Source organism: Lonchura striata, chromosome 11 (assembly GCF_046129695.1).
Source record: "Lonchura striata isolate bLonStr1 chromosome 11, bLonStr1.mat, whole genome shotgun sequence".
Classification (NCBI taxonomy): Eukaryota; Metazoa; Chordata; class Aves; order Passeriformes; family Estrildidae; genus Lonchura; species Lonchura striata.
In genome coordinates, this window is record NC_134613.1 from 21,217,590 (window position 1) to 21,245,351 (window position 27,762).

At 43.2% G+C, this 27,762-nt stretch overlaps 1 protein-coding gene across 5 annotated transcripts in view; it reads left to right on the forward strand.

Moving 5' to 3' along the window:
* MEF2A (myocyte enhancer factor 2A) overlaps positions 1–26,617 on the forward strand; it is an 82,524-nt gene extending 55,907 nt beyond the window's left edge. For 3 of the 5 annotated variants that reach the window (XM_077785929.1, XM_021552595.3, XM_021552594.3), the window contains 7 exons: positions 2,275–2,494; positions 3,605–3,664; positions 13,318–13,508; positions 15,092–15,115; positions 18,646–18,772; positions 22,388–22,514; positions 22,921–26,617. In XM_077785929.1, coding sequence (XP_077642055.1) covers positions 2,275–2,494; positions 3,605–3,664; positions 13,318–13,508; positions 15,092–15,115; positions 18,646–18,772; positions 22,388–22,514; positions 22,921–23,266 — 1,095 coding nt within the window. In that variant the 3' untranslated portion in view covers positions 23,267–26,617. The remainder of the gene's footprint in view (positions 1–2,274; positions 2,495–3,604; positions 3,665–13,317; positions 13,509–15,091; positions 15,116–18,645; positions 18,773–22,387; positions 22,515–22,920) is intronic. The other 2 variants (XM_021552597.3, XM_021552596.3) reach the window with 1 other exon arrangement.
* Positions 26,618–27,762: the final 1,145 nt, after the last annotated feature.

The window sequence follows — 27,762 nt, forward strand, 5'->3', positions numbered from 1 at the left end:
CTGAAATTCCAGCAGATACTTCCTTGAACACCGAAGGATATTTTAAAATTTTCTCCCAAGTGCCAATCCACTGTGTAGCCATAAGTCACTTGGCTCCAGAACTTCAGTTTGGGGATAAAAGGAGTGGAAATGTTGCTTGTGTTTTGTGGAGGTGTTCATGATGACATTTAATTTCCACCTACAAAAATCAGTTAGTGTTGAGTATTGCTAAGTATTTTCCAAGGAAACTAATACAGGGCTCTGCCACAGCCTTTGAATATTTTAAGAATGCAAATCTTGTAGCAATTAAAGGAGATGAGCTGTGTGGGTTAATCTGCACAGACCCTGGGGCACTTGAGTAGTGTCTCCAAATGACTGCTGATATTGGAAATCATTTCATCGTTCAGAGCCTAAGAGATCTCTGGGGACAGAACAGCAAACTGACAGTCATGACACCCAGCATCACTTCTCTTATGCTTGAATAAAGCCAATATATTTTGGGTTTTCTCTGTTTTGAAGATTTTGATATCTGAGTTTTTTGTGTTGAGACATTTTCAGGTCTCATCTCAGTATGTTACAACTAAATGGGTTTTTGGTGAACAGCCTATATGTCTAGGTGGACATCAGTGTAAATAAAAAGGGCAACATTATTTTTTAGCTCTACAGCTTTGTATTTGTAACTCAGATTTTACCAGTTATGTTTCTGTTTCCAGTACTTCTGGGGCTGTATAAGAACACAGTTTCTCTTGTTCTCCAGCACTCATTGCTGTCAAAGGATAGGAATGAGGCAAAGCGTGAAGAATTCGCTCGTAACCAAATGAACACCATAGATGGGCAGACAGCCTTCATTGTAAGGTGTGGGGGGAGGCTGTCACTTATTGGTTCTGTATTGAGAAACCTACAGAAAAAATGTTCCAGTTGTTACCTCCTAGCAGTGTGTTCAGCATACTTCAGGTATTTCCAGTTTAGTTTGAGCTGCTTGACAGTGTGCTGTGTAAAAACACCCTGGTTTTGGTAGATACCGAGTAGTTTCCAGTAGTTTCCCCTTAAAACAAGCACCAGCGGGGCTTGTCATTGGTTAGATACTGTGAATGATTTGCTAGCTTTGTGTTGTTCTGCTTCATTAATTTTTCCTTCCATCTGTGCCAAAAATTGATGATTATTCTTAGAATGCTTCAGTAGGGACATTGTTGTTTCTCTCACTAGTAAGAGATTTTGTTTCTTGTAGAGAATATGTTCTGCTCTTTTAATTAGTATAGTTATTGTGACATTTCTTGTATTATCTAACTTTTCATGCAGAAGTATCATTCTAAGTGATTTTTAAACTATATATGATGAAATTGCATTTTTTAAAGGTATTTGCTAAGTCATGTGTGTTGGTCAATTGCCTTTGACTCCTTAATCACAACTATCACCACTCTGTTCTGTCTATAAATACTCCTGGGGCTTTGCTCTTCAATTGTACCTGTCATGGTTTTGTTTCCAGTAATTATAAGAGTTGTGAAAAAAAATAGTCCCTTTTGTTTCAGAAACCCATCACTGTCAAAGGATAGGAATGAGACAAAGGCCAAAGAAGTTAGTCATGACCAAATGAGTACCATAGATGGGCAGGCAGCTCAGCTTTTGATTCAATTAAATTGTTGAATAACAAACATATATACTGCAGAAAAACAGTTGTCTTTTAAATAATGCTGTAAAAACTAGAATTTAAAAAAAATAGATTTGCAAAAAAGATGGAGTGGTTATTTGAACAGGGGTTTGGGGAACCTGAAATGTTTAAATTCAAATTATTGAACTTTGTGATTTTCTAAAGATCTCTTTATTTTTTAGTCTGTTGAAAAAACAAAGTGTTAGAGATTGGTAGCAAATTATTCCTAGAAAATGTTATTACTAACTTGTTCTTTATTGTGTGATAACTCTTTGCAATGTGCATGTTTATGCTTACATTATGAAGGTACAACAATTCATTGATTTGTAGACATGTTTAGCTTTTCATTCCTTTGTAATAATCCAATTAACTGTTAAATTTGTTGTGTTTATAAACTTGTGAGTTCATATGAATACTTTCAGTTTTCTCTCTTTGAACTTTACATATTGGAGAAGTTTGAGAAATTCTTACTTTACAACAAATGGATGTTTTAAAACTGTATGCTTAATAGAGTTTAAAAACTAACAGAATTAACTTTAATATAAACCAGCAAACTGCTGTAACTGAGAATTTTTTCTAATGTGCCATTGCTGCAAGCACAGTCAGTGCTAACGGTGCTGTCTTGTTCCTCATCTTCTCTCCCGCAGCCTGGCTTGCCTGCCCAGAACTTCTCCATGTCGGTGACGGTTCCGGTGTCCAACCCCAACACTTTAACCTACAGCAACCCCGGGAGCTCCCTGGTGTCCCCGTCGCTGGCCGCCAGCTCCTCGCTCACGGACACCACCATGCTGTCCCCGCCCCAGAGCAGCCTGCACCGCAACGTGTCCCCCGGGGCGCCGCAGAGACCGCCCAGCGCCGGCAGCGCAGGTGAGCTCTGCTGCAGCCCCTCTGCACCCCTGCATCTCCTGCAGCGCCCCAGGAGCCCTCCCAGTCACCCCTCCTGCACCCGTGCATCTCCTGCAGCGCCCGCAGGAGCCCTCCCAGTCACCCCTCCTGCACCCCTGCATCTCCTGCAGCGCCCCAGGAGCCCTCCCAGTCACCCCTCCTGCACCCCTGCATCTCCTGCAGCGCCCCAGGAGCCCTCCCAGTCACTTCTCCTGCACCCGCGCATCTCCTGCAGCGCCCCAGGAGCCCTCCCAGTCACTTCTCCTGCACCTGTGCATCTCCTGCAGCGCCTGCAGGAGCCCTCCCAGTCACTTCTCCTGCACCCGCGCATCTCCTGCAGCGCCCCAGGAGCCCTCCCAGTCACCCCTCCTGCACCTGCACATCTACAGTGCCCCAGGAGCCCTCCCAGTCACTTCTCCTGCACCCGCGCATCTCCTGCAGCGCCCGCAGGAGCCCTCCCAGTCACCCCTCCTGCACCCATGCATCTCCTGCAGCGCCCGCAGGAGCCCTCCCAGTCACTTCTCCTGCACCCATGCATCTCCTGCAGCACCCGCAGGAGCCCTCCCAGTCACCCCTCCTGCACTTGCACATCTACAGTGCCCCAGGAGCCCTCCCAGTCACTTCTCCTGCACCCATGCATCTCCTGCAGCGCCCCAGGAGCCCTCCCAGTCACCCCTCCTGCACTTGCACATCTACAGTGCCCCAGGAGCCCTCCCAGTCACTTCTCCTGCACCTGTGCATCTCCTGCAGCGCCCCAGGAGCCCTCCCAGTCACTTCTCCTGCACCTGTGCATCTCCTGCAGCACCCGCAGGAGCCCTCCCAGTCACCCCTCCTGCACCCACACATCTCCTGCAGCGCCCCAGGAGCCCTCCCAGTCACCCCTCCTACACCTATGCATCTCCTGCAGCGCCCCAGGAGCCCTCCCAGTCACTTCTCCTGCACCCATGCATCTCCTGCAGCGCCCCAGGAGCCCTCCCAGCCACACGTTCTCAGTACTGTTGCTGCATGTGCACAGCTGAAGTTTTGACGTGCACAATTACACGATACTGTAATGGGGTGAGTTGGTTTAATGCTCTGGCTTATTTTGATTAGGTGGAATGCTGGGGACAGCTGATCTCTCAGTGCCAAATGGAGCTGGTACCAGTCCAGTGGGTAAGTGCAGTATCGTGTCTTTGTTATAAAAAATAGTCTCGTGGTTTCAGTTTCTCAGTTATTCAAAAGCAATTTTTTATTTTGACTCTTTGGAAAAAGTGGCTGTGGAGGAACAAAGGTCGTAATTTTTTTAGCTGCACTGTTATTGTTAAGTTTTATGAATTATTATCAGGCATTTAACTTTTTGCTGGTGTGCCCTTTCTACTTCAGTAATATTTGCCTTTTTTATTTTAGTGGTTTTCAGTAGTAGCGTGCTGCTGCTTTTGAGTTTCTCTACAGGTGTAATTGCAGCATTCTAAAAACATCTTGTTTGCCAAATCTGAACTATTGCACTAAAGGCAGTTCAGCTCAGTTCTCAATTTCAGTATTTGCAGGACCTGGATGTTTGATTCTGGTTGTGGTGCCAATCAGAATGAAGCAAATACAGACTGTATTGTTTGTATTGCCATGTGTATCTTGCTAATCATTTTCTAGCAATTACATGAAGAAAGCAATAAATCTTGGAAACTGACAGCTAGGGATCTGTCTTAGTTTTGGATGATGATCAGAATTTCTTTTGAAAACAAATTAGAGATTTCACCAAAAATCAAATCCGCAGTATTTTTTGGCCTTCAGTAAAAATATATGATAGCACTTTTTCATTTCAATAATGTTTTGTCTCCCCTAAACAAAATTTAACACTCGGATAGAGGGACAGGCAGACACTGAAATGTGTCGTGCCACAGACAGACAAAATAAATGACAGCTCACCCACTTTGGTCACATTCCTCCTGTGCCTCTGGAAGCTGTGCTGGCTGAAGGTCAGTTTTGCAAACACACCCAGCTCCCCTTGGGAAGTGTTCATAGCATGGAATTAGAGAAGCAACTGTTGACCTTTCAGTGTTTGCCCACTGGCTACTTCATGTGGCAGCTGGGAAGAAGTTCTTTGAACATCAAGTCAGGCAATTGAATTGATGAATAAAAAATGCTGCAGCTCTCCAAGGCTGAAAGCACAGGATTGACTTTCCACCCTATCCATTCCTTGGCTATGTGCAGCAAAGATATGAAATATTAAAGAGTGGTTTCCATCAGGTAAGCAAGATTTTAAATGGAGGAAGCTTCCTCAGTTGAAAAAAGATGACTATTTTTAGAAACTGTAGAGGTCAGATGTTGATTTCCATAGAATTTTTCAAGTCAGACTAAATAAGTTTATTATCAGGCTGTTTCAGGCCTCTTTCCCAAATCAAGCTTTATTAAGCCCAGCTTCAGATTTAAGACTCCTTCCTTCAATGTGCAAATAAAACAGTGCTTGCTATACGGTATCAAACTCTAGAAATGCCCAGTTACAGCAGCTTGGGGGACATATTTAATGCAGTAAAATGTTTTCCTCCTTGCATTTATTAATAGTTTATGTAAAAAGTCAAAATGCATCACTTATCTCTTACTTTGCAGAACATCACACCCAAGATGTTATACATATACCCACTCACTTCTAGAAAGGTTTGTCATGCAAGTGAGAGTTGTGACTGTACAAGAACAGGGGAACATCTTTAAGTACCTCTAGTGAAACAAATACCTGGTTAATACCAGAATGCTAAATCAGAGAGGTACCCAGAGTTGTCAGAGCTCCACTTGCTGTAAGTTATGGCATAAAAACTTTGTAACTATTGACAGGTGCACAGGAACCTTCTCAGTTACAGCCACAATCAAGAAATCATACGTAACCAGATTGACTAAATCTGCTGTCAACTTGAGCTTGACAGCTGCTGTTGAAATGTATCTCATGTTAATTATGTCTGCAGACAATAATGGTTTTAGTTTCTTGCTGCATTTATTGGAGAATTCACTTTAGAAAAAAATTAATTTCTGCTTTTAGCTTCCAGGTGAGTGTTTTTTTTTTTTTTAACTTCTCAGGAATGGAGAATTCTCCTGTGGATGTAGTGAAAGGTCACATGCCATATTTGCAGCTCACAATTTATAGGAGTGATATCAGAGGTAAAGGTGGAGTACTGGCATATCCATATTCCCATGTATTCTCTTATAAATAAATAAAGGAGAGCTCCATCTTCTTCAGTATTATGAAGTTCTTGGGAATCTGAGGTTTTGTTCTCATTTTCTTGAAAGACACGTATATGCCTTTATCACTTAGTAACGAGCAAGTAAAGGTTATCTTGCTTATTTGGGACCCAGTTCAAACAAAGATGTTGCATAAAATGGCTCATATTGAGTTCACACAAGTCCTTTTCTCAAGTCCTGTGTAACTTGATTGGAATGGAAATCATTTGCTTTAGCAGTCAATCTGCCAACTTAACAGTTTTTCTGTGGAAAATAACTTTGAGTAAAAATATCTGCATGTTGTAGCAAAGATTGGTAGGTGGTTTTTTATATCCAGAACAGAAAATTTTGTGATCACTTTATAATACTGAGAGCTTACTTCACATGCAGCTGTCATAACTCTGAAAAAGCATTTTCATTTTGTAATATTTTTAAAATTCTACCCACCACATGCAAAACATTTGCTGAAAATTTTTACTTGGCAAATATACCAGTTTTGAGAGGGAAAAAATGTCCAGCATTATAATGGAGCTTGCTCTAGAGGTAATTTATTTTTTCTGTTAATTAGATCATATGTTTCTGAGCTAGCACATTGATGATTTTATTGCTCCTGGTCAATGTTAAACCCCGTTCAGTTTGTGATGGGCATCAGACGTGCTCCAGGAGTCTCATATGACCAGGATGGGGAGAACACTTCAGGCAAAGTAGAGCCTCACATGCCCAGATACAGGGGAGAGAGAATTTGGCTTAGGATTGGATGGATGGGTGGATGGATGGATGGATGACATTCATGACATTCCATTTTGCCATGAGTTCTGCTTTGCTGTGTTCCAGCAGATTGGTATCATCCCATGAAGCATCCACAGGTTCCCAGTGAAATGCACTTGCAGTGACCTTGTGCCATCTTTGAGGACTCTGAGAATCAGAAAAGCTCAGAAGTGCCACCACAGTTACTCAGTCTCTAGTTTTTCTTGCACACCTTTCACGTGTGGTGTTGAGCCAGAGCCATGTCAAGGACTTGAGCTGCTTTTCATTGCCAAGGCTGCATGAAAACCATAAACCTTAAGACCTAAGTTCTTCCCAGTCCTAGGGGATTCTTAAGGAATTTTTGGAAGTGGAAGCTGTCTATGATTTCACAATGACACAGTATTTTCTGTCTGTACATTTCTGTGTCAGTGAGATAGCCCTTCTTATCAATAATGCAGATTATGGACACAGTTAATCTTCTGGAAAACAAGAAAAAAAGAAAAATAACTTTTCTTTCCTCTTACATTTTTACCATCAGGAGAATGGATAAAAAAGATCTGGTTTGCTTGAGTACTGAATGTTTCCTCTTTGTTCCAGAGCTGTATCTTCTCTAATGTCCTCACTGATCTTCAGGTTCTGAGAATGTGAAGTAACCTTAGGAATACTGATTTTCTTTGGAGCAGAACTGAAGGGTGTATCTGCAGGAAAAGCTGTGTCTTGTGAGCTGTTGGATCTCTACTAAGAGTCAATCTAGATCATGTGTGGTCTTTTATCCTGGCCCGAGGAGGGATTTTGCAGAGGTGCCACTGACAGCTTGCACATGCCTGTAAACTGCTTGGAGCTGGCAGAAAGGGATCAAGAGAGAACTGGGAATAGCCACACCTGTAAATGGTTCCCTTTGTCTTGAGGGCTTGGCTGATGGGGGAGGCTTCTTGTTTGTGAGGATAAAAAAATCTCTGAGCTTGGTTTTGCGCAAGTCTGAATTTGCTGCAATCTGGAGTGCACCAGAGGCTTCAATAACAGAAAGGCTCTCTGTGCACACCTTTCCAGTTGTGTTTGGTTTGTGAAATGAGAGACACCCCAGCAGGGGTGTCCAACTGACTCCTGAAAAACACCTCTTGCAGATTCAGGCAGATGTTCTGCATTGATGCAATCAGCCTCTTCCTTAAAAAAGCAGCTTTCTTCTGCCTCTACCCCACTCTGACACTTCCACAATGTCCCCTTGCCAGCCTTTTAACCTGCATCAGCTACAAGCCTTGGCCCTGTGCAGGAGGAAGGATCACCTTAGGAAAGCAGCTGTAAATAAGCCCTGTGCATGTTCCTGCTTCAGGCTGTGCACTCCTGGTGGTATTTCAGGTCTGTGCTTCCTCTTCAGTGTGACAGTAGGAGCAGTCCCAGGCAGTCTTTCAGAGCTCCTCACTCCCCAGCTCTATGGAGAGGGATCTGACTTCAGAATGTTTGTTCACCTGCTGCTAAATGCAGCACTCAGAGGTTCCTGCTGTGCTGTCAGCAGTGCCAGGGCATCGTGGCTTACCTTGCTCTGGTCTCTGATCTCTGACAGGACACAGGTCAGCCCAGCAGCAGGAGTTCACCTCCTCCAGGGAGGCATCCCTGAGGAACTCGAGGCCAGCCTATTGACTGCTGCAGCTTCCTGGCTCTCCTGAAGGAAAGGGAGTTCTGGGAGTGAGCTGCAGAGCAGCTGTTCCACAGGGTGTGAGCTGAACCATTTTCCTTTGCTGGATGTTACAGCACAAACAAAGGCTGATCCATCCATCTCTCTCTGATTAAATCAGCTCACAAGAAATGACTGGCTGAAATCAGCATAGAAAATGTGCTGGTAAAAAGAAAGAAAGTATTTGATTTTTTTTTTTTTTTGTACTGTAGTTCTTTCTCCTTGGAAACCACCCATCTGCATGACATGAGGTCAGTTCAGCCTCTGAACTACCCTTGGTTTCAGTTGAAATTTCATATCTTGCTTTGTGTGTTTGTTATCTTACCGAAATTTCTGATTTACTGAGAGATACATGACAATTCTGGTTAGAATTTGTCATACAGAGAACAAATTATTAATCTCCCAGCCAAGTTAAAGTAAATTTCAGCATTTCCATAATGTCCCCTTGCCCAGCATACACTGCCACATCCCAGGTTGTTGTAAGCATGTCATTTCTCTCCCCCTTTCTTTGCCACTCTTTACATTGGCTTTGTATAGACACACAGAAATCATCAAGTTTAGGAAGCAAACTGGTGTAATTAACTGTAATCTGTTTAATTGACAGAAGACCTAAAAGACATCCCATTGTTGTTGGTGATGTTTCGCTCAAATACAAGAGCAATATGCCTTTATTTAGGTTTGCTGTTGCATTCAGAATAATAGCCACCCCTTTAAATTCTAAATATCCTTGAAAATTCTTTCTCCTTTTATGTAGCTGTAGGCAAAAGAAAATTTTCAACAACCTGAGAAATGAGCTCTTTTTAAAGTTCTGTAACATGACTAAGCATTCCCTTGACATTTAGTCATGTGTATTTCTTTTTTGCTGCCTTTTAGTGTCTAAAGTACTGCCTTAGAAGCATAACTCTTACATGTTAGACATGTTTCAAGACTGTATATTACTATCAAAGGTATATTTGAATTCTAATTGTAGTATTATCTGAGGTATTGATTTGTAAAGATCAGTAGAAATGCATTTATTTCAGATTGCTTGAGATACTACAGTAAATTCTTTCCAAAGCTAATACAGAACTGGAGCCTTTTGAAAGGATGGTAGAATCAGCAGTGATTGCTGTACAGAGCTGAAAATGGTAGGAAAGGCATATGCTGTTTTTAATTTGCACTTGAATCTGTCATACTAGCCCCAAAGTAAACAAATGGAGCAACTAATGCACACAGAAGTGCTATTGTTGGTTTTTCTTGCAATATGTCCCCTTGCCCAAGGTTCTTCATGTCAGTGTTTTCCTTTAGTAGATCTTATCTGGCCTCCTGATGCCTCATGAATCAATGGCTTGTTGCAAACACAATTTTCAGTTTGCTTCTAATTGTGTGACGTCTATTGGGTATTATGATGTCACTGGAGGCATAAATATTTATTTACTACAATCCTTTTTTTCCTTAATCTTACATGGCTTAGCTGCTTGCCCACAGTTATTCCAAAACTGTCTGTAATTTGCCAACTTTTCTCCAAAATTAACCAAAAAAAAAAAAGGGGGAAAAAAAAAAGAGAAAGATTAATGGCATCAATGCCTGTAATTTATTCCTTGAGTAGTAATAAGTACATGGAGTACTTTCCAGCCACGTGTGTTCATTGTTTCAGCTGATGTGATTTATGTAGTGAAATATGAGTCTGGCTCATGTAATTGAATGCTGTGTCTTGGGCTGCAGGACAGTAAATGAGATTAAGCTGTATTATGTCTCTGAAGGCAGAATATCCAGTTGGTATCATGGGTGGGTTGTAACATTTCACTTCAGAAAAGAAGTTGCTTCAAAAGTAAACACTTTCTGGCTAAACAAGAAGTAAGCTAATGCACGTTGGCAGGTTTTGTTATCATCAAATCTAATTAAATTATGATTCATATAATTGAGAGCTTATATTTGCATTGGTGTCTGTTTTCCAAAGGACTGTTTTGAACATGATTTCATGTCTGTTTTAAGGAATTAAAGTTAAATAAAACTCTTCCTTCGGGAGTAAAAAGGGGTTGTATTTTTACACATATGTAGGATTTTATATTCTGTTTCGATTTCCAGTTTGAAAACATTTTTAAACATAAACCATTGTCTTTGGGGAAGATCTATAGCGGGTACAGAAACAATTTCTGTATTATATGAAATAGTAAGTAGAATTTATGGGGTTATTAAGGCCTCGGTTTGGCAAAGGGCTGTGTAGTTGCATCATCCTGTACTCATTATCTTTTTCTGGCTCCTGACCTTGCTCTAAGAAATACCACACATTTAGTTATTCTTTCACTCTTAACTGATAATTTGATTTTCTTATTAGATTATTAAAAAGAAAAAGGCTTGAAGTTTCATACTAAAAATGAATATTCTGCACTCTTATTGCAGCCCCTGCATATGATCCATCAGATGATCGATACACGCCAGTGTTTGCTCAGTGTTCAGTGCCAGCTCTTTATCACAAAGGGCTGCTATTGGATTCATACCCATAGTATTGCACTCTTAGGAGAGTTTTTACTACTGTTTCTCCCATTTTAATATATTCTAAACACTCCTTTTGAGAAGTGCTCAGCCTTTTGTCAGAAGAAATGCTTTGACTGTGCCCTGCTGCCGCCTGATGCTGCGCAGAGCAGGCAGTGGCACAGAGTTTGTTGTTTTTGACAGCACCACTAAAAGCATGAAATGTTTCTGAAGGATTGGCAGAGCCCTGGAACAAGGGCTCAGGAAATGACTGGATTGGGTGTGGAAGAGAGACACTGTCCAGATTTAACACATGGGCTACCGAAATACTTGAACCAGAGACAGGAAATGGTATCATAGGATGGCCCAAAGTGTACAGAACCCCTCTGTTTGTACAGAGTGGGATTGTTGTGCAGCTTAAACTGCTCAGAACTCACAGCCCTGCTGTGGAAAGGTGACACTGACAGCCCCAGTGAGTAATAAAATGCTATTTATTATTGCATTAAAGCCCAGACTTTACTTCCTTTGTAACAGTAAGTTCTTTAAATGCTCTGGCATTTTTGCTGAAAATGGGAGGTGCCATAACAAAGTTTCAGATATAATTTGGTGAAAATTATGCCACTTTCTGGTATTTTTCCTCCCTAGAGTGTTTGCAAATCCATTTATTTTTTACCCTGTCCATTGTGTAGGATGTCTCTCAATCTCTGCAGGCTGGCTGTAACTCATGCTGCTCTCATTTATAATGGATAGGAATTGATGCATAACTGTGTTAACAAAATCATGATTCTACAAAAACCGTCTCTGTTACAGGAACCTTAAGGGTATCACAGCACTAAATTTCTCCTTTTGGCTTGCTGGTTTTTCTATATGACCCAGCTATGGAGAGCTTTCTCCTACCAGTCAAGAGTATATTTAGCTCTAGTGTGTATTCTCAGCTCCAACCCAAGTTTTCAACCACTCCACCTAAATTTTATCACTAACCTAGAAGCATCTGAATAAATTCCACTGTTTTCTGCTGAAGAATGTAGATCCTTTAATCATAAAATCAGTTTTTGCTGTGGTTTTTACTACAGAAGGAAGAATGCTGACATAAAATACTTTACTTTCTGCTGTGTTCCTTCTTTCCCCCATAAGTTCTGAGTTAAAAGTCATATTCCCATACCTCCTATGCAAATGCTTCAGGAAAGTACTAAATTAGAATGACTCCTCCTTGCTCTGTTAACCTTGGAAAACTCAAGGGACATATCAGATCATCCATGTATGGTCAGGCTTTTGGCACAGTGGGAAATCCACATAGTGAGTAAATCCAGAGGAGGCCTCCTCGCAGCATCCTGGTGAATTCCCATCGAGCTTCTCCGTGTGCCCTGGCTGAATGTCTTGGTAGTACCAGGCACCTCCATGAGGTTTTTTGCCCTTGCTGGGATATGTTGCTGTTCTTCCTTCTTGCTGTGCTTTTAAAGGCATTAAAAATGTTGCTAAAGAAGGTAGAATGTGACACTGACAACTTTCTTATTTTAATTGCTTTTAGATTAATATGTATTTAATGCAATAAAATTGGATTGGGCATAAGGGCCTATTCAAATTAGAATAATAATGCAAAATTCATGCCAGCGTGGCGCTATGGGCGGTTAAGAGAGAATTTCCCACACAGTGAACTTTGTCTCACAGACTTTTCCCTGATTGTGCCTATAAAAGCTGCTTTCAGACCTGCAGTGTTAGTGCAAACAGAATGTTACTATGAATTGTGTTTATTTATATGCACACACACAGGTTCTGTAGGGTGAACTGTGGGGTTCCCTGTTGCAAAATTCTCCTTAACAACTTTTTTTCTGTTTGCAGCTGAATAAGGTTTGTGTATTTTGGGAATTGTTGCTATAAATATGATTCTGTGATTGGAATGTGGCTTTAAATTTTTTTCTGAGAAATATATTTTGGTTAACATGATTGGTGTTTCTGTCAGGATGGGAAAATAGAATACTGGACACTTCACTGATTACTGCCTTGGTGCTGTTTTCTGGTCAGTTCTGAGTGTAAGCTGAGGCCTCTACCTTGAGCATATTCAACTCTTGGAGATTTCAGTGCTGAATCGTGGACCTGTAGGATTTGGCTTGTCCAATTCCACTTCAAATGAGTTCCAGGAGTGAGATAAAGACTTTGTTAAATAAACCTATGGGCATAAATGATGTGGATATCTGGAATGAATTTGAAGGGAGAGGATTTGTTCCCCTCATTGTTGCTAAATATAATAATCAAGCAGTAAATACTGATACTGAAATTAGTCCTACAGCTCTTGGAGGTACATGAAGAATAAATTTTAGGAACAGAGACTTTAAGAGCTGATCTTTTGTTCTCACAGGCAGCAATTCAGTGTAGTACATGCTCTCTCTGTGGGGGTGGGGACCAAGAGGGGTTGTGCAAAACCCTCACTTTTCTGCAGGCTCAGCCTGGAGGAGCTTCAAAGGGCAGACTAAACACAGCGGATGTTATTAGAAATAGTTCTTTGGCAATTTGCTCTTCTCAGCGTTTAAGCTGCCACAGCGTGCCCTTGAAGTGATATTCCCTTTCCATATTGATCCTCTGGTCAGAGTGGTTTGTGTTTGTTCAATTGTTCAATACTCGGCCCCTTGTGGGAAGTTGGCTATCGGAAGTTTTACAAAATAAATATTTCATAAGTGGTGCATGAGCACCAAAATTTTGTATTGTCCTTCTCCTCAGCCTTACGGTCCATTCGTTTTTCCTCTTTCAGGAAATGGGTTTGTGAATTCCCGAGCTTCACCAAGTCTACTTGGTACCAGTGGTGGTGGGAACGGCCTAGGCAAAGTCATGCCTACAAAGTCCCCACCTCCACCAGGAGGAGGAAACCTTGGCATGAACAACCGCAAACCCGACCTCCGTGTCGTCATCCCACCCTCCAGCAAGGGCATGATGCCACCACTGGTGAGTTAAAACATTTAAAGTTCTGGGTCTGGCTTTGTGGAAATGGGCTGTTCTGCCCACATGCACAGGGAGGAACTGTCTCACCTGCTTACCATAGGGTACATGAAACAAGGGGTGTTTGTATTCTGGAATGCCACTGATGAAAATCAGAAGTACAGATTGGGACGTGGGGAGAAGTTCAGCTTGTAAGGAATTTTGACAGCTGTAAAACAGCAGTCTGACCTGAATGTGGTAAGAGCACAATCATAGAGACAGGGCTGGGATGTTTGATTTGACATCCCTCTGACTTGGTACTGCGAACTCCAGTGGTTTGGAGGATGTGGGTTTTAAAAAGGGTAATCCATTACTCCGTGGAGGAATGGCTGATCTTATTGGTGATGTGAGCTCTATTAATGTGCCCTACAGCACATTTTGTACCTGTTTTTCCTGGGTCGTAATGGCTGTGGGATGTGAAGTGCAGCTTCTGTGGTGAGGAAGGGCTGAGAGCAGCACTGCTCTGATGTGGCACCGTGGAACGTGACCTTGGCTGTCCTCGGGGCTCTCGTGTCTTCAGCAGAGCCATCAAAGGCTGCTGGGGTGCTCTGCAGTGCTGCTCTGCACTTTGGCATCTGGGCTCCAGTGCTTGTCCAGCCAGGCTGGGAATAGCACACGAGTTTCGTGTCAGCATGAGGCAACCACGGCCTCGAGCCCAGAACAGGTCTTGCAGGAAGTGTTGCTCTGGTTTTCCTTTAATTTACTTGGCCAAATCCTTTGGTCTTAGTCTTTTGCTGCCATGTAGAAATCTTCAATGTCTCTGTGGATGTTTTCTGTATATGGAAGAATGGGCCATAACCAGGAGGAGCAGGATATAAACAACACAAGTACTCTCTGTGTGATTCCTATTTGTCTTTAAGCTACAGCAAGGGCTTACATTTGTTACTGGTACTCATGATGAATAATACCAAATTAATCCAAGTAACAAAAGCTATAATTAGCCTCAGAGTAATGATTCTTGAAAAAAAAAAGGTTTTTCTAGGAATACTGAAATGTAGGAGAGATAGGAAGTACACTGGCTGATCATTACAGTGACAATTACATTTTTAATTAGAAATAGAAGCAATAATGTAGCTCTGATGTTAGTGGTGCACAGCACCTTTTTAATGTTGTGTTGTGAAGAACAACATCATATTCAGCTTTGGGTTTGTTTTTTTGGGGGGAATTAGGAGATTTCAGAGTAGATGCCGACATGGAATGATGATGGTTGTATTGTGGAAAGTACTTTGTTGCTGAGCTGGTTTATTGGATCATTGCAGCCAGAGACTGCCGTGCTGCACATCCACGTGGGCAGCCGTGTCCTTGGGGGCACCAAGCTCCTGCTGCACCAATTCCCCCAAAGACATTGTTCTCAGTACAGCAGGTTTGATGTGACACGAATTTCATGAAGTACTACATTTCTAGCAGTATTATCTACAGAATCAGGTGGCAAATCCACATTATTAATTAAAATGATTGAAAATCCTGAAGCACAAACGTGACTTTTTCTTTCATTTGAAAGCAATGCTATTTTTAGTAACTGTGTTATCCCTCTTGTTTGCTGAGTACAGTCGGAGGAGGATGAATTGGAGTTGGTGAGTTTGGGCTGCTGTTTGCTGAGAGACAGCAAGATGCTGGAAATGTCTTTCACTACAGCTTTTTTAACTGTAGTTTCATTACATATTTTAAATAATTCCAGTGTTCCCTTGGTAGCAGACAAAAATGCATTTGTTTTATCAAACTAAAAACCTGACCAATTCAAGTTGAAAACACGTTCAAAGTCAGCACTTGCCATTTGTAAACTTCTAATTTTTTTTCCTGAAAATGTTTCTGTTTTTCTTGGAGGGAACATTGGAAAAGAGCCTTACAAAGTAACTGTCCATGTGTATAGGATGTGTACTGCCTTCTGTATGAAATACAAATAATCACTTCCCATCCCCTAAATTATTGGAATATTTTTAGGAAGTGGCTTCACTTGTGAAGTTCTTCAGATTGTAACACCAGCCCTGTGTTACTTCTTTCCTTTCAAGGAGATGACATCATTGCTGGTGAGGTCACCTTTTTGGAGGTTAGAATTATTTCATCCTGCGTGAGATTATCAAACCACAGGGGTGTTCCCTGTTTACCAAAAGGAACAGAGAATTGCAAATGAATAATTCTACCTTTTTTTTCCAGTGGAAAGATATTCTGCTTTTAAAAGGAAACTCTTGGGATTTGTGTGTTTTCTATTTCTTTTTCCCTGAAGGTTTTAACATTTGGCATTCTCTCTGGAAAATTAATGTAAGGCTAAAATAATTCATAACTTATTTTTAGAGCAAATTTCAAATGGTTTGGCTGCTGTGGCACAAACCAGGCAGAAGATACTGTGTCAGAATCACAGAAAAATAAATCAACCTATTGCAAACCTTGACTCGTAGTTGAACATGGACCTGTTGCTAATATGAGGCTCTAATTGCATGAAAGCATGGAAAATTTAGTGATTTAGATAAATTTCTTGATGAATGCATGCTGCTGGTTGATTTTTTACCTTAAATATGAGAAATAGATGTAAAAAGTAGGGGAAAATGCTTTTTGAAATTCAAATTGAAGTTTTTAAGCATTATTGGGATGTCTTGCTCATCGAGCAGTGAAAGAGCTCTCCCACTTTCCTCTCACCTTCAGAAAGGAGTGTCTGCTTTTCAGTGCAGAAGGAAAGCTCAGTGTGAAAGCAGTCAGATACCGTTGGGGTTGGGATTGGGATGGGATTGGGGTTGGGATGGGGATGGGGGTGGGTGAAAGCCCTTGGCCTGGGGGATTCCCCCTGCCCCGCTCCAGCCGCGCGGATCCGCGTGCGGCGTGGGCCATCTAGTGATGGAAGCGGGACAAAGGAACGCTGCAGGCTCTGCCTCGAACGTGCCAGAGAAACACAGGCTACACCTGCAGCCCTCTGCCTGCTGCTAATTCCTGTCTTGGGAAGCAAATCCCAGCTGTGAACGCCTGCTCTGTGTGGTTGGAGCCGAGCACTGAATGTGAAAAGCAGCCACCAACAGTAGCGGAGCATGAAATAAAGATACTGAATTGTTCCTGCTCCATTTGCACCGGTTAAAAAGATTAAAAAAAGAGATCCTGAAATTTGTCATGAATCTCCAAGGACAACAAATACTGTGCTCAACTAAATATTGCTTAGTGTCTTTGTGTAGCTGAGTGTTCCAAGAATTATATTCAGAAAGAATTTACCTCAGAAAACCACCTTTATTAGCCACTCAAAAAAAAAAAACCTAGCAAAAAAGCCCAAATCCCATAAGGAAATCCTTTGGTCTGGATTGTTTCCCAGTATATTCCTCTTTACTTTTCCATTATGCAGTAATCCCAACTTTATAGGCAGCCATCCAAGAAAGCTTTGGAGAAAGGTCAATTCCTGACAGGCACAAAAATCTGCTCTAATAACATCTCTTTATGCCAGATAAACTTGGTCTAGGGGAGATTTTCAGAAGTACGTAAGTGATTTAAAGGGATCAATTACAGGAAATCAGAGGGACTTGCTCTGGGAGCTTTGAAACCTGGGAGCTGTGAAGCAGAGTGGGCACATCTGCCAATGTGTGTGTTTGGCAACAGATGCCAAAGAGCCCCCAAATCCTTGGGAGGCTCAAAGGTGGGAATTCAAGAGCAGCCAGACACAAGAGAGATCAGAAGCTCGCAGCTAGTGACAGCCGTGGCTAATTTTAATATGGGAGCTGTGATATATAATTCTTTCTTTAAATGGGAAAGATACAAGATTGATAACCCTCAATTCATCTTCATAAATTTAAGCTTAAAATTGAACACAGCCCCATTTCTGTACCTGCTCATTCTGATATTTTTAAGGGAATGATGCATTTTTAATGCTGCTCTCAAGATTAGAGTGGGAAAAAAAATTAAGTGCTGCAGATCCTGAAATACCTGTGTCTGAAATAAGGGAAAGGAGTAGTAACTTCAGTCTTGTGAAGTTACGAAATGGATCCCTACCAAAGAGATGAGAAACTGCTCCTTTTGTAGCAAATATTTTTTCAGAGATAGAGAGAAGTTTGCTTTAAATTTCCAGTAGATTGAAACCCAGCTCCTTGTAGAAATACAGGGTGTAGAACCTGCTGCTATTTCTAAAATTCTGCAGGTAAAAGTAAATATCTATTCTTGAAAAATAAAACCCTAGCATTTTCTGTTCTTGACGGTATTTGTCATGGCCAAATGGTGTTGAACCTCGTATTTTTCAGGAAGATTTGCAGTTGCCACCATGGACAGCAGAACATTCTGTGGCAGCAGCTTTGCTGTCTGGTGCTGTTCACCACGGTGTTTAATTAATTTTCTAACCAGCAAATTTGGTTAGAGCTTATTTTAAGTGATATGTTTGCTGCAGATGTTCATTCTAGTATACAGGAAAAAAAGACTGTTATTAAAAAGCCAAATTGTGCCCACAGTTAAATTATCTGAAACAATCTAGTTTAGCTGTTTTCCGTGTCAGAAAAGCACCATTGCTCTTTGTGAACTCCAGTGTCATTTGCTTGGAAACATATCTGCATTATAACGAGTACTCTCTCAGTTTCTCAGGAACCATGGGAACAGCAAGATTATTTTATCACTGAAGTCTTATCAACACAAATTTAGAAGATCTCTGTGTTCCTTTCAGGACAGGTGTAGTCAGCACAGTGTCAAAACTGGCAGCTGAAATTTGGAAAATTGGATAAACAACTGTGAAGTGGGAGAATCTCTTCTGGTGGAACTGCACTTCACCATCTGCACTAAAACCTCTTTAAAAATAAGACTCAAAGCTCTTAAATCACTTAAGATCTTCTGAGAATTGTTGTGTGTATCCCTAAGAAATTGCTTTTATTTTCGTGTGTCCTACAACGCTAACACTGTTGAAATCTGCATGCTTGCGAAGTGACCCAGTGAGTCTTCAATTAATTTTTCATTTCAGTTTGCCAAGATCGTTTTGGTTGTCTTGAAATATTTTAGCTTTTTAAGCAAACCAATCCTGACAAAAAGGATGTGTTCCTAACTCAAAGATACAGCAGAGCAGCACGCTGCAATGCGATGCTCTGATACACTGGCTCTGCATTTCTGTTGTTCTCCCTGTTCTCACAAGGATTGTTGTTTCCATCCCTTGCAGAACACCCAAAGGATAAGCAGCTCTCAGTCCACGCAGCCCCTGGCCACCCCGGTGGTGTCGGTGACGACTCCGAGCCTGCCCCCGCAGGGACTCGTGTACTCGGCCATGCCCACTGCCTACAACACTGGTAAGCCCTGCTGGGGTCAGGGCTGGGACTGCACCCACTGCACTCAGGAGCTCAGGAAATTCACATTTCTCTCACACCTGACTTCAGTTTCCTCTCCAGTTCAAGTGAAGGCTCTTACTCACCAAAACGGAGCCTGTAGCAATCCTGCCGGGAACTGGAGTGCCTCATGTTTAGGCAATTGCTGATCCTTCAGTACTTCTGTTCTTCAGATGCTTTTATTGTCTGAAAGACCTTAAAACTACTTTTTATCCAAGCTGGGTGTGATGCGAGGCATTTGGTAATGTAAAAGTGATGAGTAGTTTGCTGGTTGGGAAAGTAGTTCATGAAAGTCAATAATAAGTGATGGAACATGAGGCAACGGGAGCCTCGAGTTGCACAAGGGGAGGTTTACGTTGGAAATTGGGGAAAATTTCTTCACTGAAAGGGTTGTCTGACTTCCACCAGGGCATTGGTGGAATTCCACCCCCCAAAAGATGGCATTTTGTACAGTTTCTCCACTCTTAGCTTTGAAAGTCTTCACTGCAGCTTTTAGTTTAGCCAGCCAAGCACCTCACATCCTCTTGTATCTTTGTGTAAGGTGCAGGGAGCTAGATTGTCACCCATTGTCACCCACCAGGCAGGGGCTGTGCTGGGACCCTGCACTCCCCACGCCCCTCAGCCAGGGGCTGCATTTGCCCTACAGCAGCTCCAGCCCAGCTGTTGGAGTCAGTGCAGACACAGCTGTCCTGAGGGGTGCAGAAGTTGGGCTGCAGGAGCAGTGCCCTGGGCAGAGCAGGGGCTTGCTTTGGGGGATCAGTTAAGTGTGAGTAGCTGGATGTGCAGGCCTTGGTTTGACTCTTGCCCCGGAGGTGGTTCAGCTCTCGTGTTCAGTGGCTGCTCAGAGCAAACCCTTCTGGTCCCTGCTCAGAGGAGCCTCACCTGACACAATCCTGTCCAGGATGCAGTTTCAGGGAGCAGCTGGCTGCATCCCTCACTCAGAACAACCTGTGAGCTGCTGGCTGAAACAGCAAAAGCTGAGAGGGGCTGGAATCTCAGGAAGCAGCAGAAGCAATGGGAACTGATGTTCTACGTAATGGACAAGTGCTGGGGTGTGATTTTCAACTCCAGCCCATTTCCTTTGATAATACAAATAATTTGTGCAAAGGTTTAGCCTTTAGTGGTTTTCACACACTTTAGAATCGTTTCTATTAGATTGAACCTTTCAGGGGATTTGCAGGAAGAAATTTGATGTTGAAACTAAATTGTTGCCTGGGGATTCTCAGGGTAGTCACCACTTACAGCACAATTTCAGTTTTGCAGTTCAAGGACTAAGATAAAATTTAAATACCTTAATTGTTTTTCTGGATTGATAAGGTTGTTTTTTTCAGGACTGGGAGGGATAGCTTCAGCTCTTGGATCCTTAATTAAAATGCTGGATACCAGTTTTCCACAAATACCCTATTTTATATAATCTGTTTGGTATTCTGTAGACTGTTGGAGGAAGGGCCAGAACTGACTGAGTTACTGTCTCTAAAACCGTCCAGGCATTTAAAAAATATATTCCAACCCCCTGCAATCAGTTAATTAGTAATTGACACCTGAGCAGAGCACACCAAGCCATAAATAAATTCCTGGCTTCAGGTCAGTTGTTTTGCAGAGGTACAAACTGGCCAGTGCTGCTTGTGGGGGTCACAGCAGTGGTGGTTTCTGTGGTGCAGAAGGTGCTCTTGTGTGTACATCTCACATCAGGTCACTCCTGCAGCAGGAGTGTCCTCCTGCCACTACCAGCAGATATGTGATTATTTAGGGAATTAATAATGCAGCTAATTGTCTAGTGACATATGTGCTCGTTGGAAAAATACCTCCTCAAAGCCCTGTCACCAGACACGTTCTGTCTGAAGTGTCAGAAGTTAATTGTCCATGGTCATAAAAGCTGTAATTGCAGTGGAAAAAAATTACATGGGAGCTGAATTCCTGTCAGTGTTTCCTTCAGGTCTGCTTTGACAAATCCCATCAGCCCAGCACATCCATCTCCAGGGTGTGCCTGGGCTGCACTGGGCAGGTGTTGGAAGCTTTGGCTTCTGGCTGCCTTGAAGGCTCAGTGCATGTCTGGGTCACTGCAGGGGCTGCGCAGTTGTTATTTTTTCTTTATATTTTAAATCCAGTTTTAGTCTTACAGAAGGGGCTTTTTGGGTCAATCATCTTGGGACAAACCTTTCTGAAGCTGTGCAGAAATCCATGTGAGGGTTTTCAGAGTTTCAGTAGAAGTGACAACTGAGAAGAAATAAAAAGGCAGCCCAAGGAGCTTCACCTGCTGGGAGCAGCTGGGACTTCTGAGGCCTTCAGGAAGGTTCTTGCAGGGATGTCTGTGGCTCACTGGCAGCACGGGGCCCTGCTGGCCCTGGATTCTCCTCCCAGGATGAGCTGTTTTAGGGAGATCTAGAATTTATCCACTGCAGACAGGTCAGAGCATGGGAGGGGGAGATTTTTCAAGAAGGCTCATCTCAGGAGAGAGAGAGAGATTGTAATGGTGGTGGCATTTTAGGACAATACTGTAAAAAAACCCCAAACCCCCCAAACACAAATCAAAGCCTAACCCAGCTTAATGGAATGTTTGGTTCCTCTGGTGGCAGTACAGCCTGAGTTTGGCTGCTCACATTTTGTCCCATTCTCAAGAGACTAAAAATTATTTTAAGATTCATTAGAAAATAATTAAAAGCAGAGAAGAGTTTAACTTTGTTTTCAAACCTGAAATAAAACGTGAGTGATAATGATCAAGTGTAAACAACTTCGGTTCTGTGAGTGAAGTGAGGAGTGAGGGAGCCCTGCAGCAGCCAGAGCCACCGGCTGGCTGGGGTTGGAATAGATTTGAGCCCTCTGGGCTCCATTTAAGTTGAATTTCTAAAGAATGGTGTTTTCTTGCTCCACACAAAGAGGTTTCTTCTGTTCCTGTGATCTAGAGATGACAGTTTGATCATACCCTGAGGAGTGCTATTGTGAGGGGGGGAGGATGTGATGTGCTACAGCAGGATTGCACTGAGGAGTCCCTGTGCCTGCCTGGGCAGCCAGTGCTGTTCAGGGCTTGGGTTTGGGTGGAGGTTGTAGGACCAGGAGCTCTGTGGCACCTGAGCCCCCCAGGGTACCTGTGTCTTGTCTGAGGAGCTGCCACCTCCCACCTGGGACTGAACCACAGACCAGTGTCTGCAGTGAATTCAGGGCAAGATCCTGCCTAGTGACTCACATGGATTCTTCCCTTTTCATTTAGTTTTGAAATGTCTTCAAAAATGCTAAGTCTTACTGTAAGGTGCACACCTCTGTATATACACTGCATTAATGTGTTGTACCTGTGAGTTTGGAATAGGCTTCCAGACAGCAACATGGAGACTCTGAAAGCAGATTGCAAAAAAAAAACAAAAAAAAACAAAAACCAAATTTCATTTGGAGGCCTCTGTACTGTGGAGCTCCCTGTGAGCTTGGCAGGATTGCTCCCAGACTTCAGAGTTTTCGTGTTTGGATTCCTTTGGAGCAGCTGCCTTTATTTGTTTTGGGCACAAAGCCTTTGTATTTGTTTATGTATGTATGTTATATATATCAATCCCCCTATACATTACTTTGTTATTTGTTTTTCCCTCTTAGATTACTCCTTGACTAGCGCAGACCTGTCTGCCCTGCAGGGATTTAACTCCCCAGGAATGCTGTCCCTGGGGCAGGTGTCTGCCTGGCAGCAGCACCACCTCGGTCCCGCGGCCCTCAGCTCTCTTGTGTAAGTACCCAGGGCAGCGCGGGGGGGGCTGGAGCAGCTGCACCAAGGAAACGCTCAGCACATTTTAACCTCTTGTCTGTGCTGGAAAACGTTTGTGTGTTGGGCTCTTTGTCCCTTCAGTCACCTCCAGCCAATGAGCTGTGTCCCTGCAGGCTCAGCTTCTCACCAAGGGGGCACCTGTGCGGTGACTGAAATGTTTGGCAATGGAAAATACTTGTTTGTTCTGAACTTATGTAAATGCAGCTCAGACCTTTAATTAATGCTTTTTTCACCTTTGCTCTTCCCAGTGAACTGCATTTATTTCTGTGCTGAGCCCCAAGGCCTCGCCACGCCAGACACGTGAATTGTCACTTAGTTTTCACTTTCTGCACTTTCTTATTGGCGCCTTTCGGTTTTCTTTCCCCAGCACTGGCAGCCAGCTATCTCAGGGTTCAAATCTCTCCATTAACACCAACCAAAACATCAACATCAAATCCGAACCCATCTCCCCTCCCCGGGACCGCGTCACCCCCTCGGGGTTCCCGCCGCAGCAGCCGCAGCCGCCGCAGCCGCCGCCGCCGCCGTCGCGCCAGGAGCTGGGGCGCTCCCCGGTCGACAGCCTGAGCAGCTCCAGCAGCTCCTACGACGGCAGCGACCGCGAGGACCCGCGCAGCGACTTCCACTCGCCCGTGGTGCTGGGGCGGCCGCCCAACGCCGAGGATCGCGAGAGCCCCTCGGTAAAACGGATGAGGATGGACACGTGGGTGACATAAACCCGCCGTGTCGCCCTCTCAGCTTTGTGTTCTCAAAATGAACTGTCCTGACATATCTAAATTTATAAATAAGGACGTGAATAAGTATATTTATATGTATATACATACGTGCATATATATATCTTCACATGCATATATATGTGCTAGTGTGTGTAGCATACACCAATCATCAGGCACTTACGACAAACTCTTGTATAGCTGCAGATGTCCCTTGGTAAAAGTAACAGAACAATCCCGTAGGTTTGATCTCTAGTCTGGCACTTACCTGGACTCGTGTGTGACCCCAGCCCGGCCCCGCGCAGCGGCGTCCCCGCAGTGTCTCCTCCTCCTCCACACCCACCCGAGCGAGGGCTCGCCTGTAGTACCGTCCCCGTGTGTAGTCAGCTCTATGGTTACTCGTAGTTAAGAAATAATTGCTTTGTAGCAGCAGAGCAGTAGAAAAGCAGGAAGAAGAAAGCAATACTGTACATAAACTGACCTTTCTATTACCCAACCTGGCATGGGTCTCTATTGCAGAGGGTGCATGGAGAAGGGCTGATGCTATAAGAAATAAAAAAAATAAAAACAAAAACCCTGTTTTGCACGTGCAAAAAAAAAAAAAAAAAGTGTATTGGGTCAAAGAAGTGATTTTTTTAATGAGTGAAAGAGAGCATAGAGAACTCGCATGAAATATTCAGAAAATATTAGCCTAGAAAATAGAACATTAACAAAATAAAATTAATATATTAAGTTATAATTGGAATATGTTTGACAAATTTGTTTTTACGTTCATACCTTTGAAAAATATAGAAACGGATTTTAGCTCATGTATATTTTATATTAAAGAAAACAATACCCTAATGAATTGAAGACTATATATAAAGTTATATACAGTACTTTTGAACACATTCTGCTATGAATTATTTATATAAGCCAAAGCTGTATGTTGTAGCTTTTTTGTAGAGTATAGTTTTATCTTATTTTGACTTTCTAGTTTTTGCTTTCAAAGATGAAAAGGAAAAACTTGCAGGCGGAACCTTGGGGGAAAAATAAGCCATGAACACTTATATGTAAATTTAAATTTGAGCCAAACTCTTTGTGTATATAGCATCCTAAATATATTATCACCTTTGGTGTAAGTACCTATGTATTGTACGGTCACCAGATTAAAAAGTATATTTTTGTGGATTGACGCCAACTTGAAACAAGGCGAGGTCCTTATTAAGTAGAGTATTCACTGTTTAATATTTACTATTTTGTTAAATATACTGTACTTTCTTTGGATTTTAATTATTATTAATATTATTATCCAGATTTTTCAGAGGGTGTATAAAGGGGTTGGCCCCCTCACTGGTGGTGAATGTGTGCCGTTCAATTGTAATCTCTGTGCTGTATGGTTAAGCTTCATTATACATTTTATATATATGTATATAAATAGCAAAGTGGCAAAAAAAAAATCCGGTGTTAAGTTCATCCTGCATAAATATAAAAAAATCTGTTACAACACATTTTAAGGCATCATTTTAAAGCTGCCTCTTCCAAGGAGGAAAAAAAACCAGTGGAAAAACTTGACCTAATTTCTCATGATAGGGAAATGACACATATCAGAGGAGCACAAAAGGTTTTGTGAGTTGGCAAGTGGTTTGGGAAAAATTTGCAGCTTCCAGGAAAGAGAGGGAGGAATGCAGAGCCCCCTTGTGCCGCGAGACTGGGCTGGGAGCAGCTTCGGTGTTGGATGCGGGGCCGTGATCCCACCGTGCTCCCGGTCACCTCCAGGCTGGCAGTGCTGGTTCTGGGTGGAAGCTGCAGAGCTGTGGGATTGCCCAAACTCTTCAGAGTTAGCCCTGATATTTATTGCGTTTTTTGCTTGGGCTTTCCATTTTTTTTTGCAGTTAAAAATCCCTTGATGCTCTAAGGGCGGGTGAGAAGGGCGGTGTCCCTGTGGTACCTGTGGCCTCCAGCCCTGTCTCGGCGTCCTGGCAGCGTTCAAACCCGCGGGGCTCCAGCGCCCTCCGGCCCTTCCCTTGGAGCCGCCTCCCCGTCCTGGGTTCATCCCGGCTGGCAGAGGCTGGAGGCAGAAGGGACACGTTCCCATGACCATGGTGTCCCCAGTGACCGAATTCACTTGCTGCTCCCTGGAACCTTTTGCTGCTCTGACCAGTGATGTGAGTTCCATGATTTATGCACCTGTATGAACTTTGCTGTACATCCGAGTGGGAGTTCTGCATTCACATTTACTGTCTATTTTCTTGTGTGCCTTATCAGATGGCTTTGCTGACTGTATCTCAATAGTCTTTATTTCTATGCAGGTTTTTAAACAGTACTTAACTACTGTTTTCTTAAAGACAAAGCTACACAAGGGTTAGAGTTTGTATTGAAATTGCACCAATGAATTAAAAATAAAAATAAAAATAATCAGTTCTAAAGAGCTGGGCAAGGGAGTGGCCCTGTGCTGCCCCAGCCCCGGCAGAAACGTCCTTCCACGGCCCTCCGGTCTCGGGGAGCCCCTCCTGCCACCGAGGACATGGGAATCCTGGTTTTTAATAACAAGTAACTCACTTTGAAACATACTTTTTTAGAAATTGTAAAAATGTTTTATATAAAAAAAAAGAGATGACATAGCACAGATATTTCAACAGGTTAAAAAAAAACTTTTTAAAATTATCTCTGCTGACTGAAGTGCAAGTGGATCCACTCCTGGGCTGAACCCAGTCAGGTCTGAATGATTTAAGATTTTTATCTCTGTTGTGACAAATCACCTCCATCCTCGAGCTCTCACGATAGTTTTGAGAACGCCACGTTGTCAGGGACTCGTCAGAGAGAACTGCTTTAGCCTTGCCTTCCCTCCAAGGACACTAATGCATCAGAAACTTGCGAGTTACTGTGCGCACAAGAAATACATAGTAAATAAGGAACAAAACAACTCCTAACAATTGATCCTGGGCAGAAGTTAAATCCGAATGTGAAAGAAAGACTTAACCAATGTAAACATTTAAATCTTAGTAGAACCTTTCTTCACTTTGCTGTGCAAGAGAACACTGCTTTGCTATATTTAAAATGGCTTTTTTAAAAGAGATTTATGTATTTGGTAAATGTTTGTAGTCAACAGTTCACAAGAAGCTGTTCACGGTTTAATGCTGATAAGCCGTTTGGCGGCACAAGCTGGACTTTGTTGCCATCCTTGAGACGAATCTTTTAAGAAAAAAAATAAGTTAATCTCAATTTTTTTCCCTGAATGTGTTGTTTTTTCTTCAATATACAATAAATATTCTAGTGAACTTTTTATCAAATGGTTAAGAAAATGCTAGAGGTTGTTGTAAAATATTTGTATCCTGCATTCACTAAAGTAAAGATACTGGCTTTTACTGTGTACTCCGGCCTCTCTCGTGTTTGCAGAGCACTGGTCCCGTCCGGCGCGTCCTTGCCCCCTCGGGGTGTCAGTCCAGGTGTGAGCTGCTGGTTTTTAACTGCACCCATGAGGATTTTCATTCAGACACACGCACTTGCCACTGCACCCATGGACTGATGCCCACGAAGAACCTTTCTATAAAACATGGAGAAATGGGCAGATGGCCAGGGTCCATTGAGAGTGGAGAGCCCAAGGCCAGTCCTGCCTCTCCTGCTCCTCCTGCTGCTCCCACTCCCGCTCACTGCAGGGGCTGAGGTGAGGCTGCAAGGGGCCCCTCTTCCTAGGGCAGGTGCTCAGCTGTGTGATAGCAAATAAAGCACAAGCTGTGCCCCTTGTGCTTTTATTTCACGTGGCTTTATTTAAAAATGTAAGAACCACCCCCTCCCCAGAACAAAGAGATACAGATCTTCACAGAAGAAAAATACAAATTTTTGTTCAGTATAAGATACTTTGGAGTGTTCATTTATAAAATTAGATTCCCACTTTTGAGAGCTGCAGGGAGCACAGGTTCTCATTGTAGCAGCACATGGTTGTGCCTGTGTGGGGTGGGGTCCTCACCTTGCTGGAGACACTTCAGTCCTCCCTGTCCAGGCAGACACTGCCAGGCTGAGGCCACAGCTGCACAGCAGCAGGTGCTTGTGCCACAGCCCCTGCTCTGCCCCAGCCAGCCTCGGGCTGCCTGGGGAAGCTGGAAAAGCCCCGAGGTGCTGCTGGCAGCTCGGAAGCTGCAAATGGGGCTGGGCCCAGGTGGGGACAACGAACAGCAGCTTCCTGCACCTGCCCACCAGCGCTGCCCTCAGTGCAGCACCAACAGCACCTGCCCACACATTTAGTGGTTGGTTCCAGAAAAGCCTTCACCTCTGCCCACAGGCCCAGAATTTGCTGAATCAAATTTCTGAGGCAAGTTCTTCTCTTTAGCAAAGCTCCCGAGGCCTCCCTTGCTGCTCCCTTGCTGCAGGTAGTGTTTGCTGAGCGGCCCTGAGGAACGCAGCCCTGGGGCTCACTGACACCTCCACTGGCCTGCAAAGCTTTTCAGTGCATGTGGCCAGTTCACAGAAACCTGCCACAATCAGTAGCTTCAGAGTCCTCTCCTGGAAAGGCTTCACCC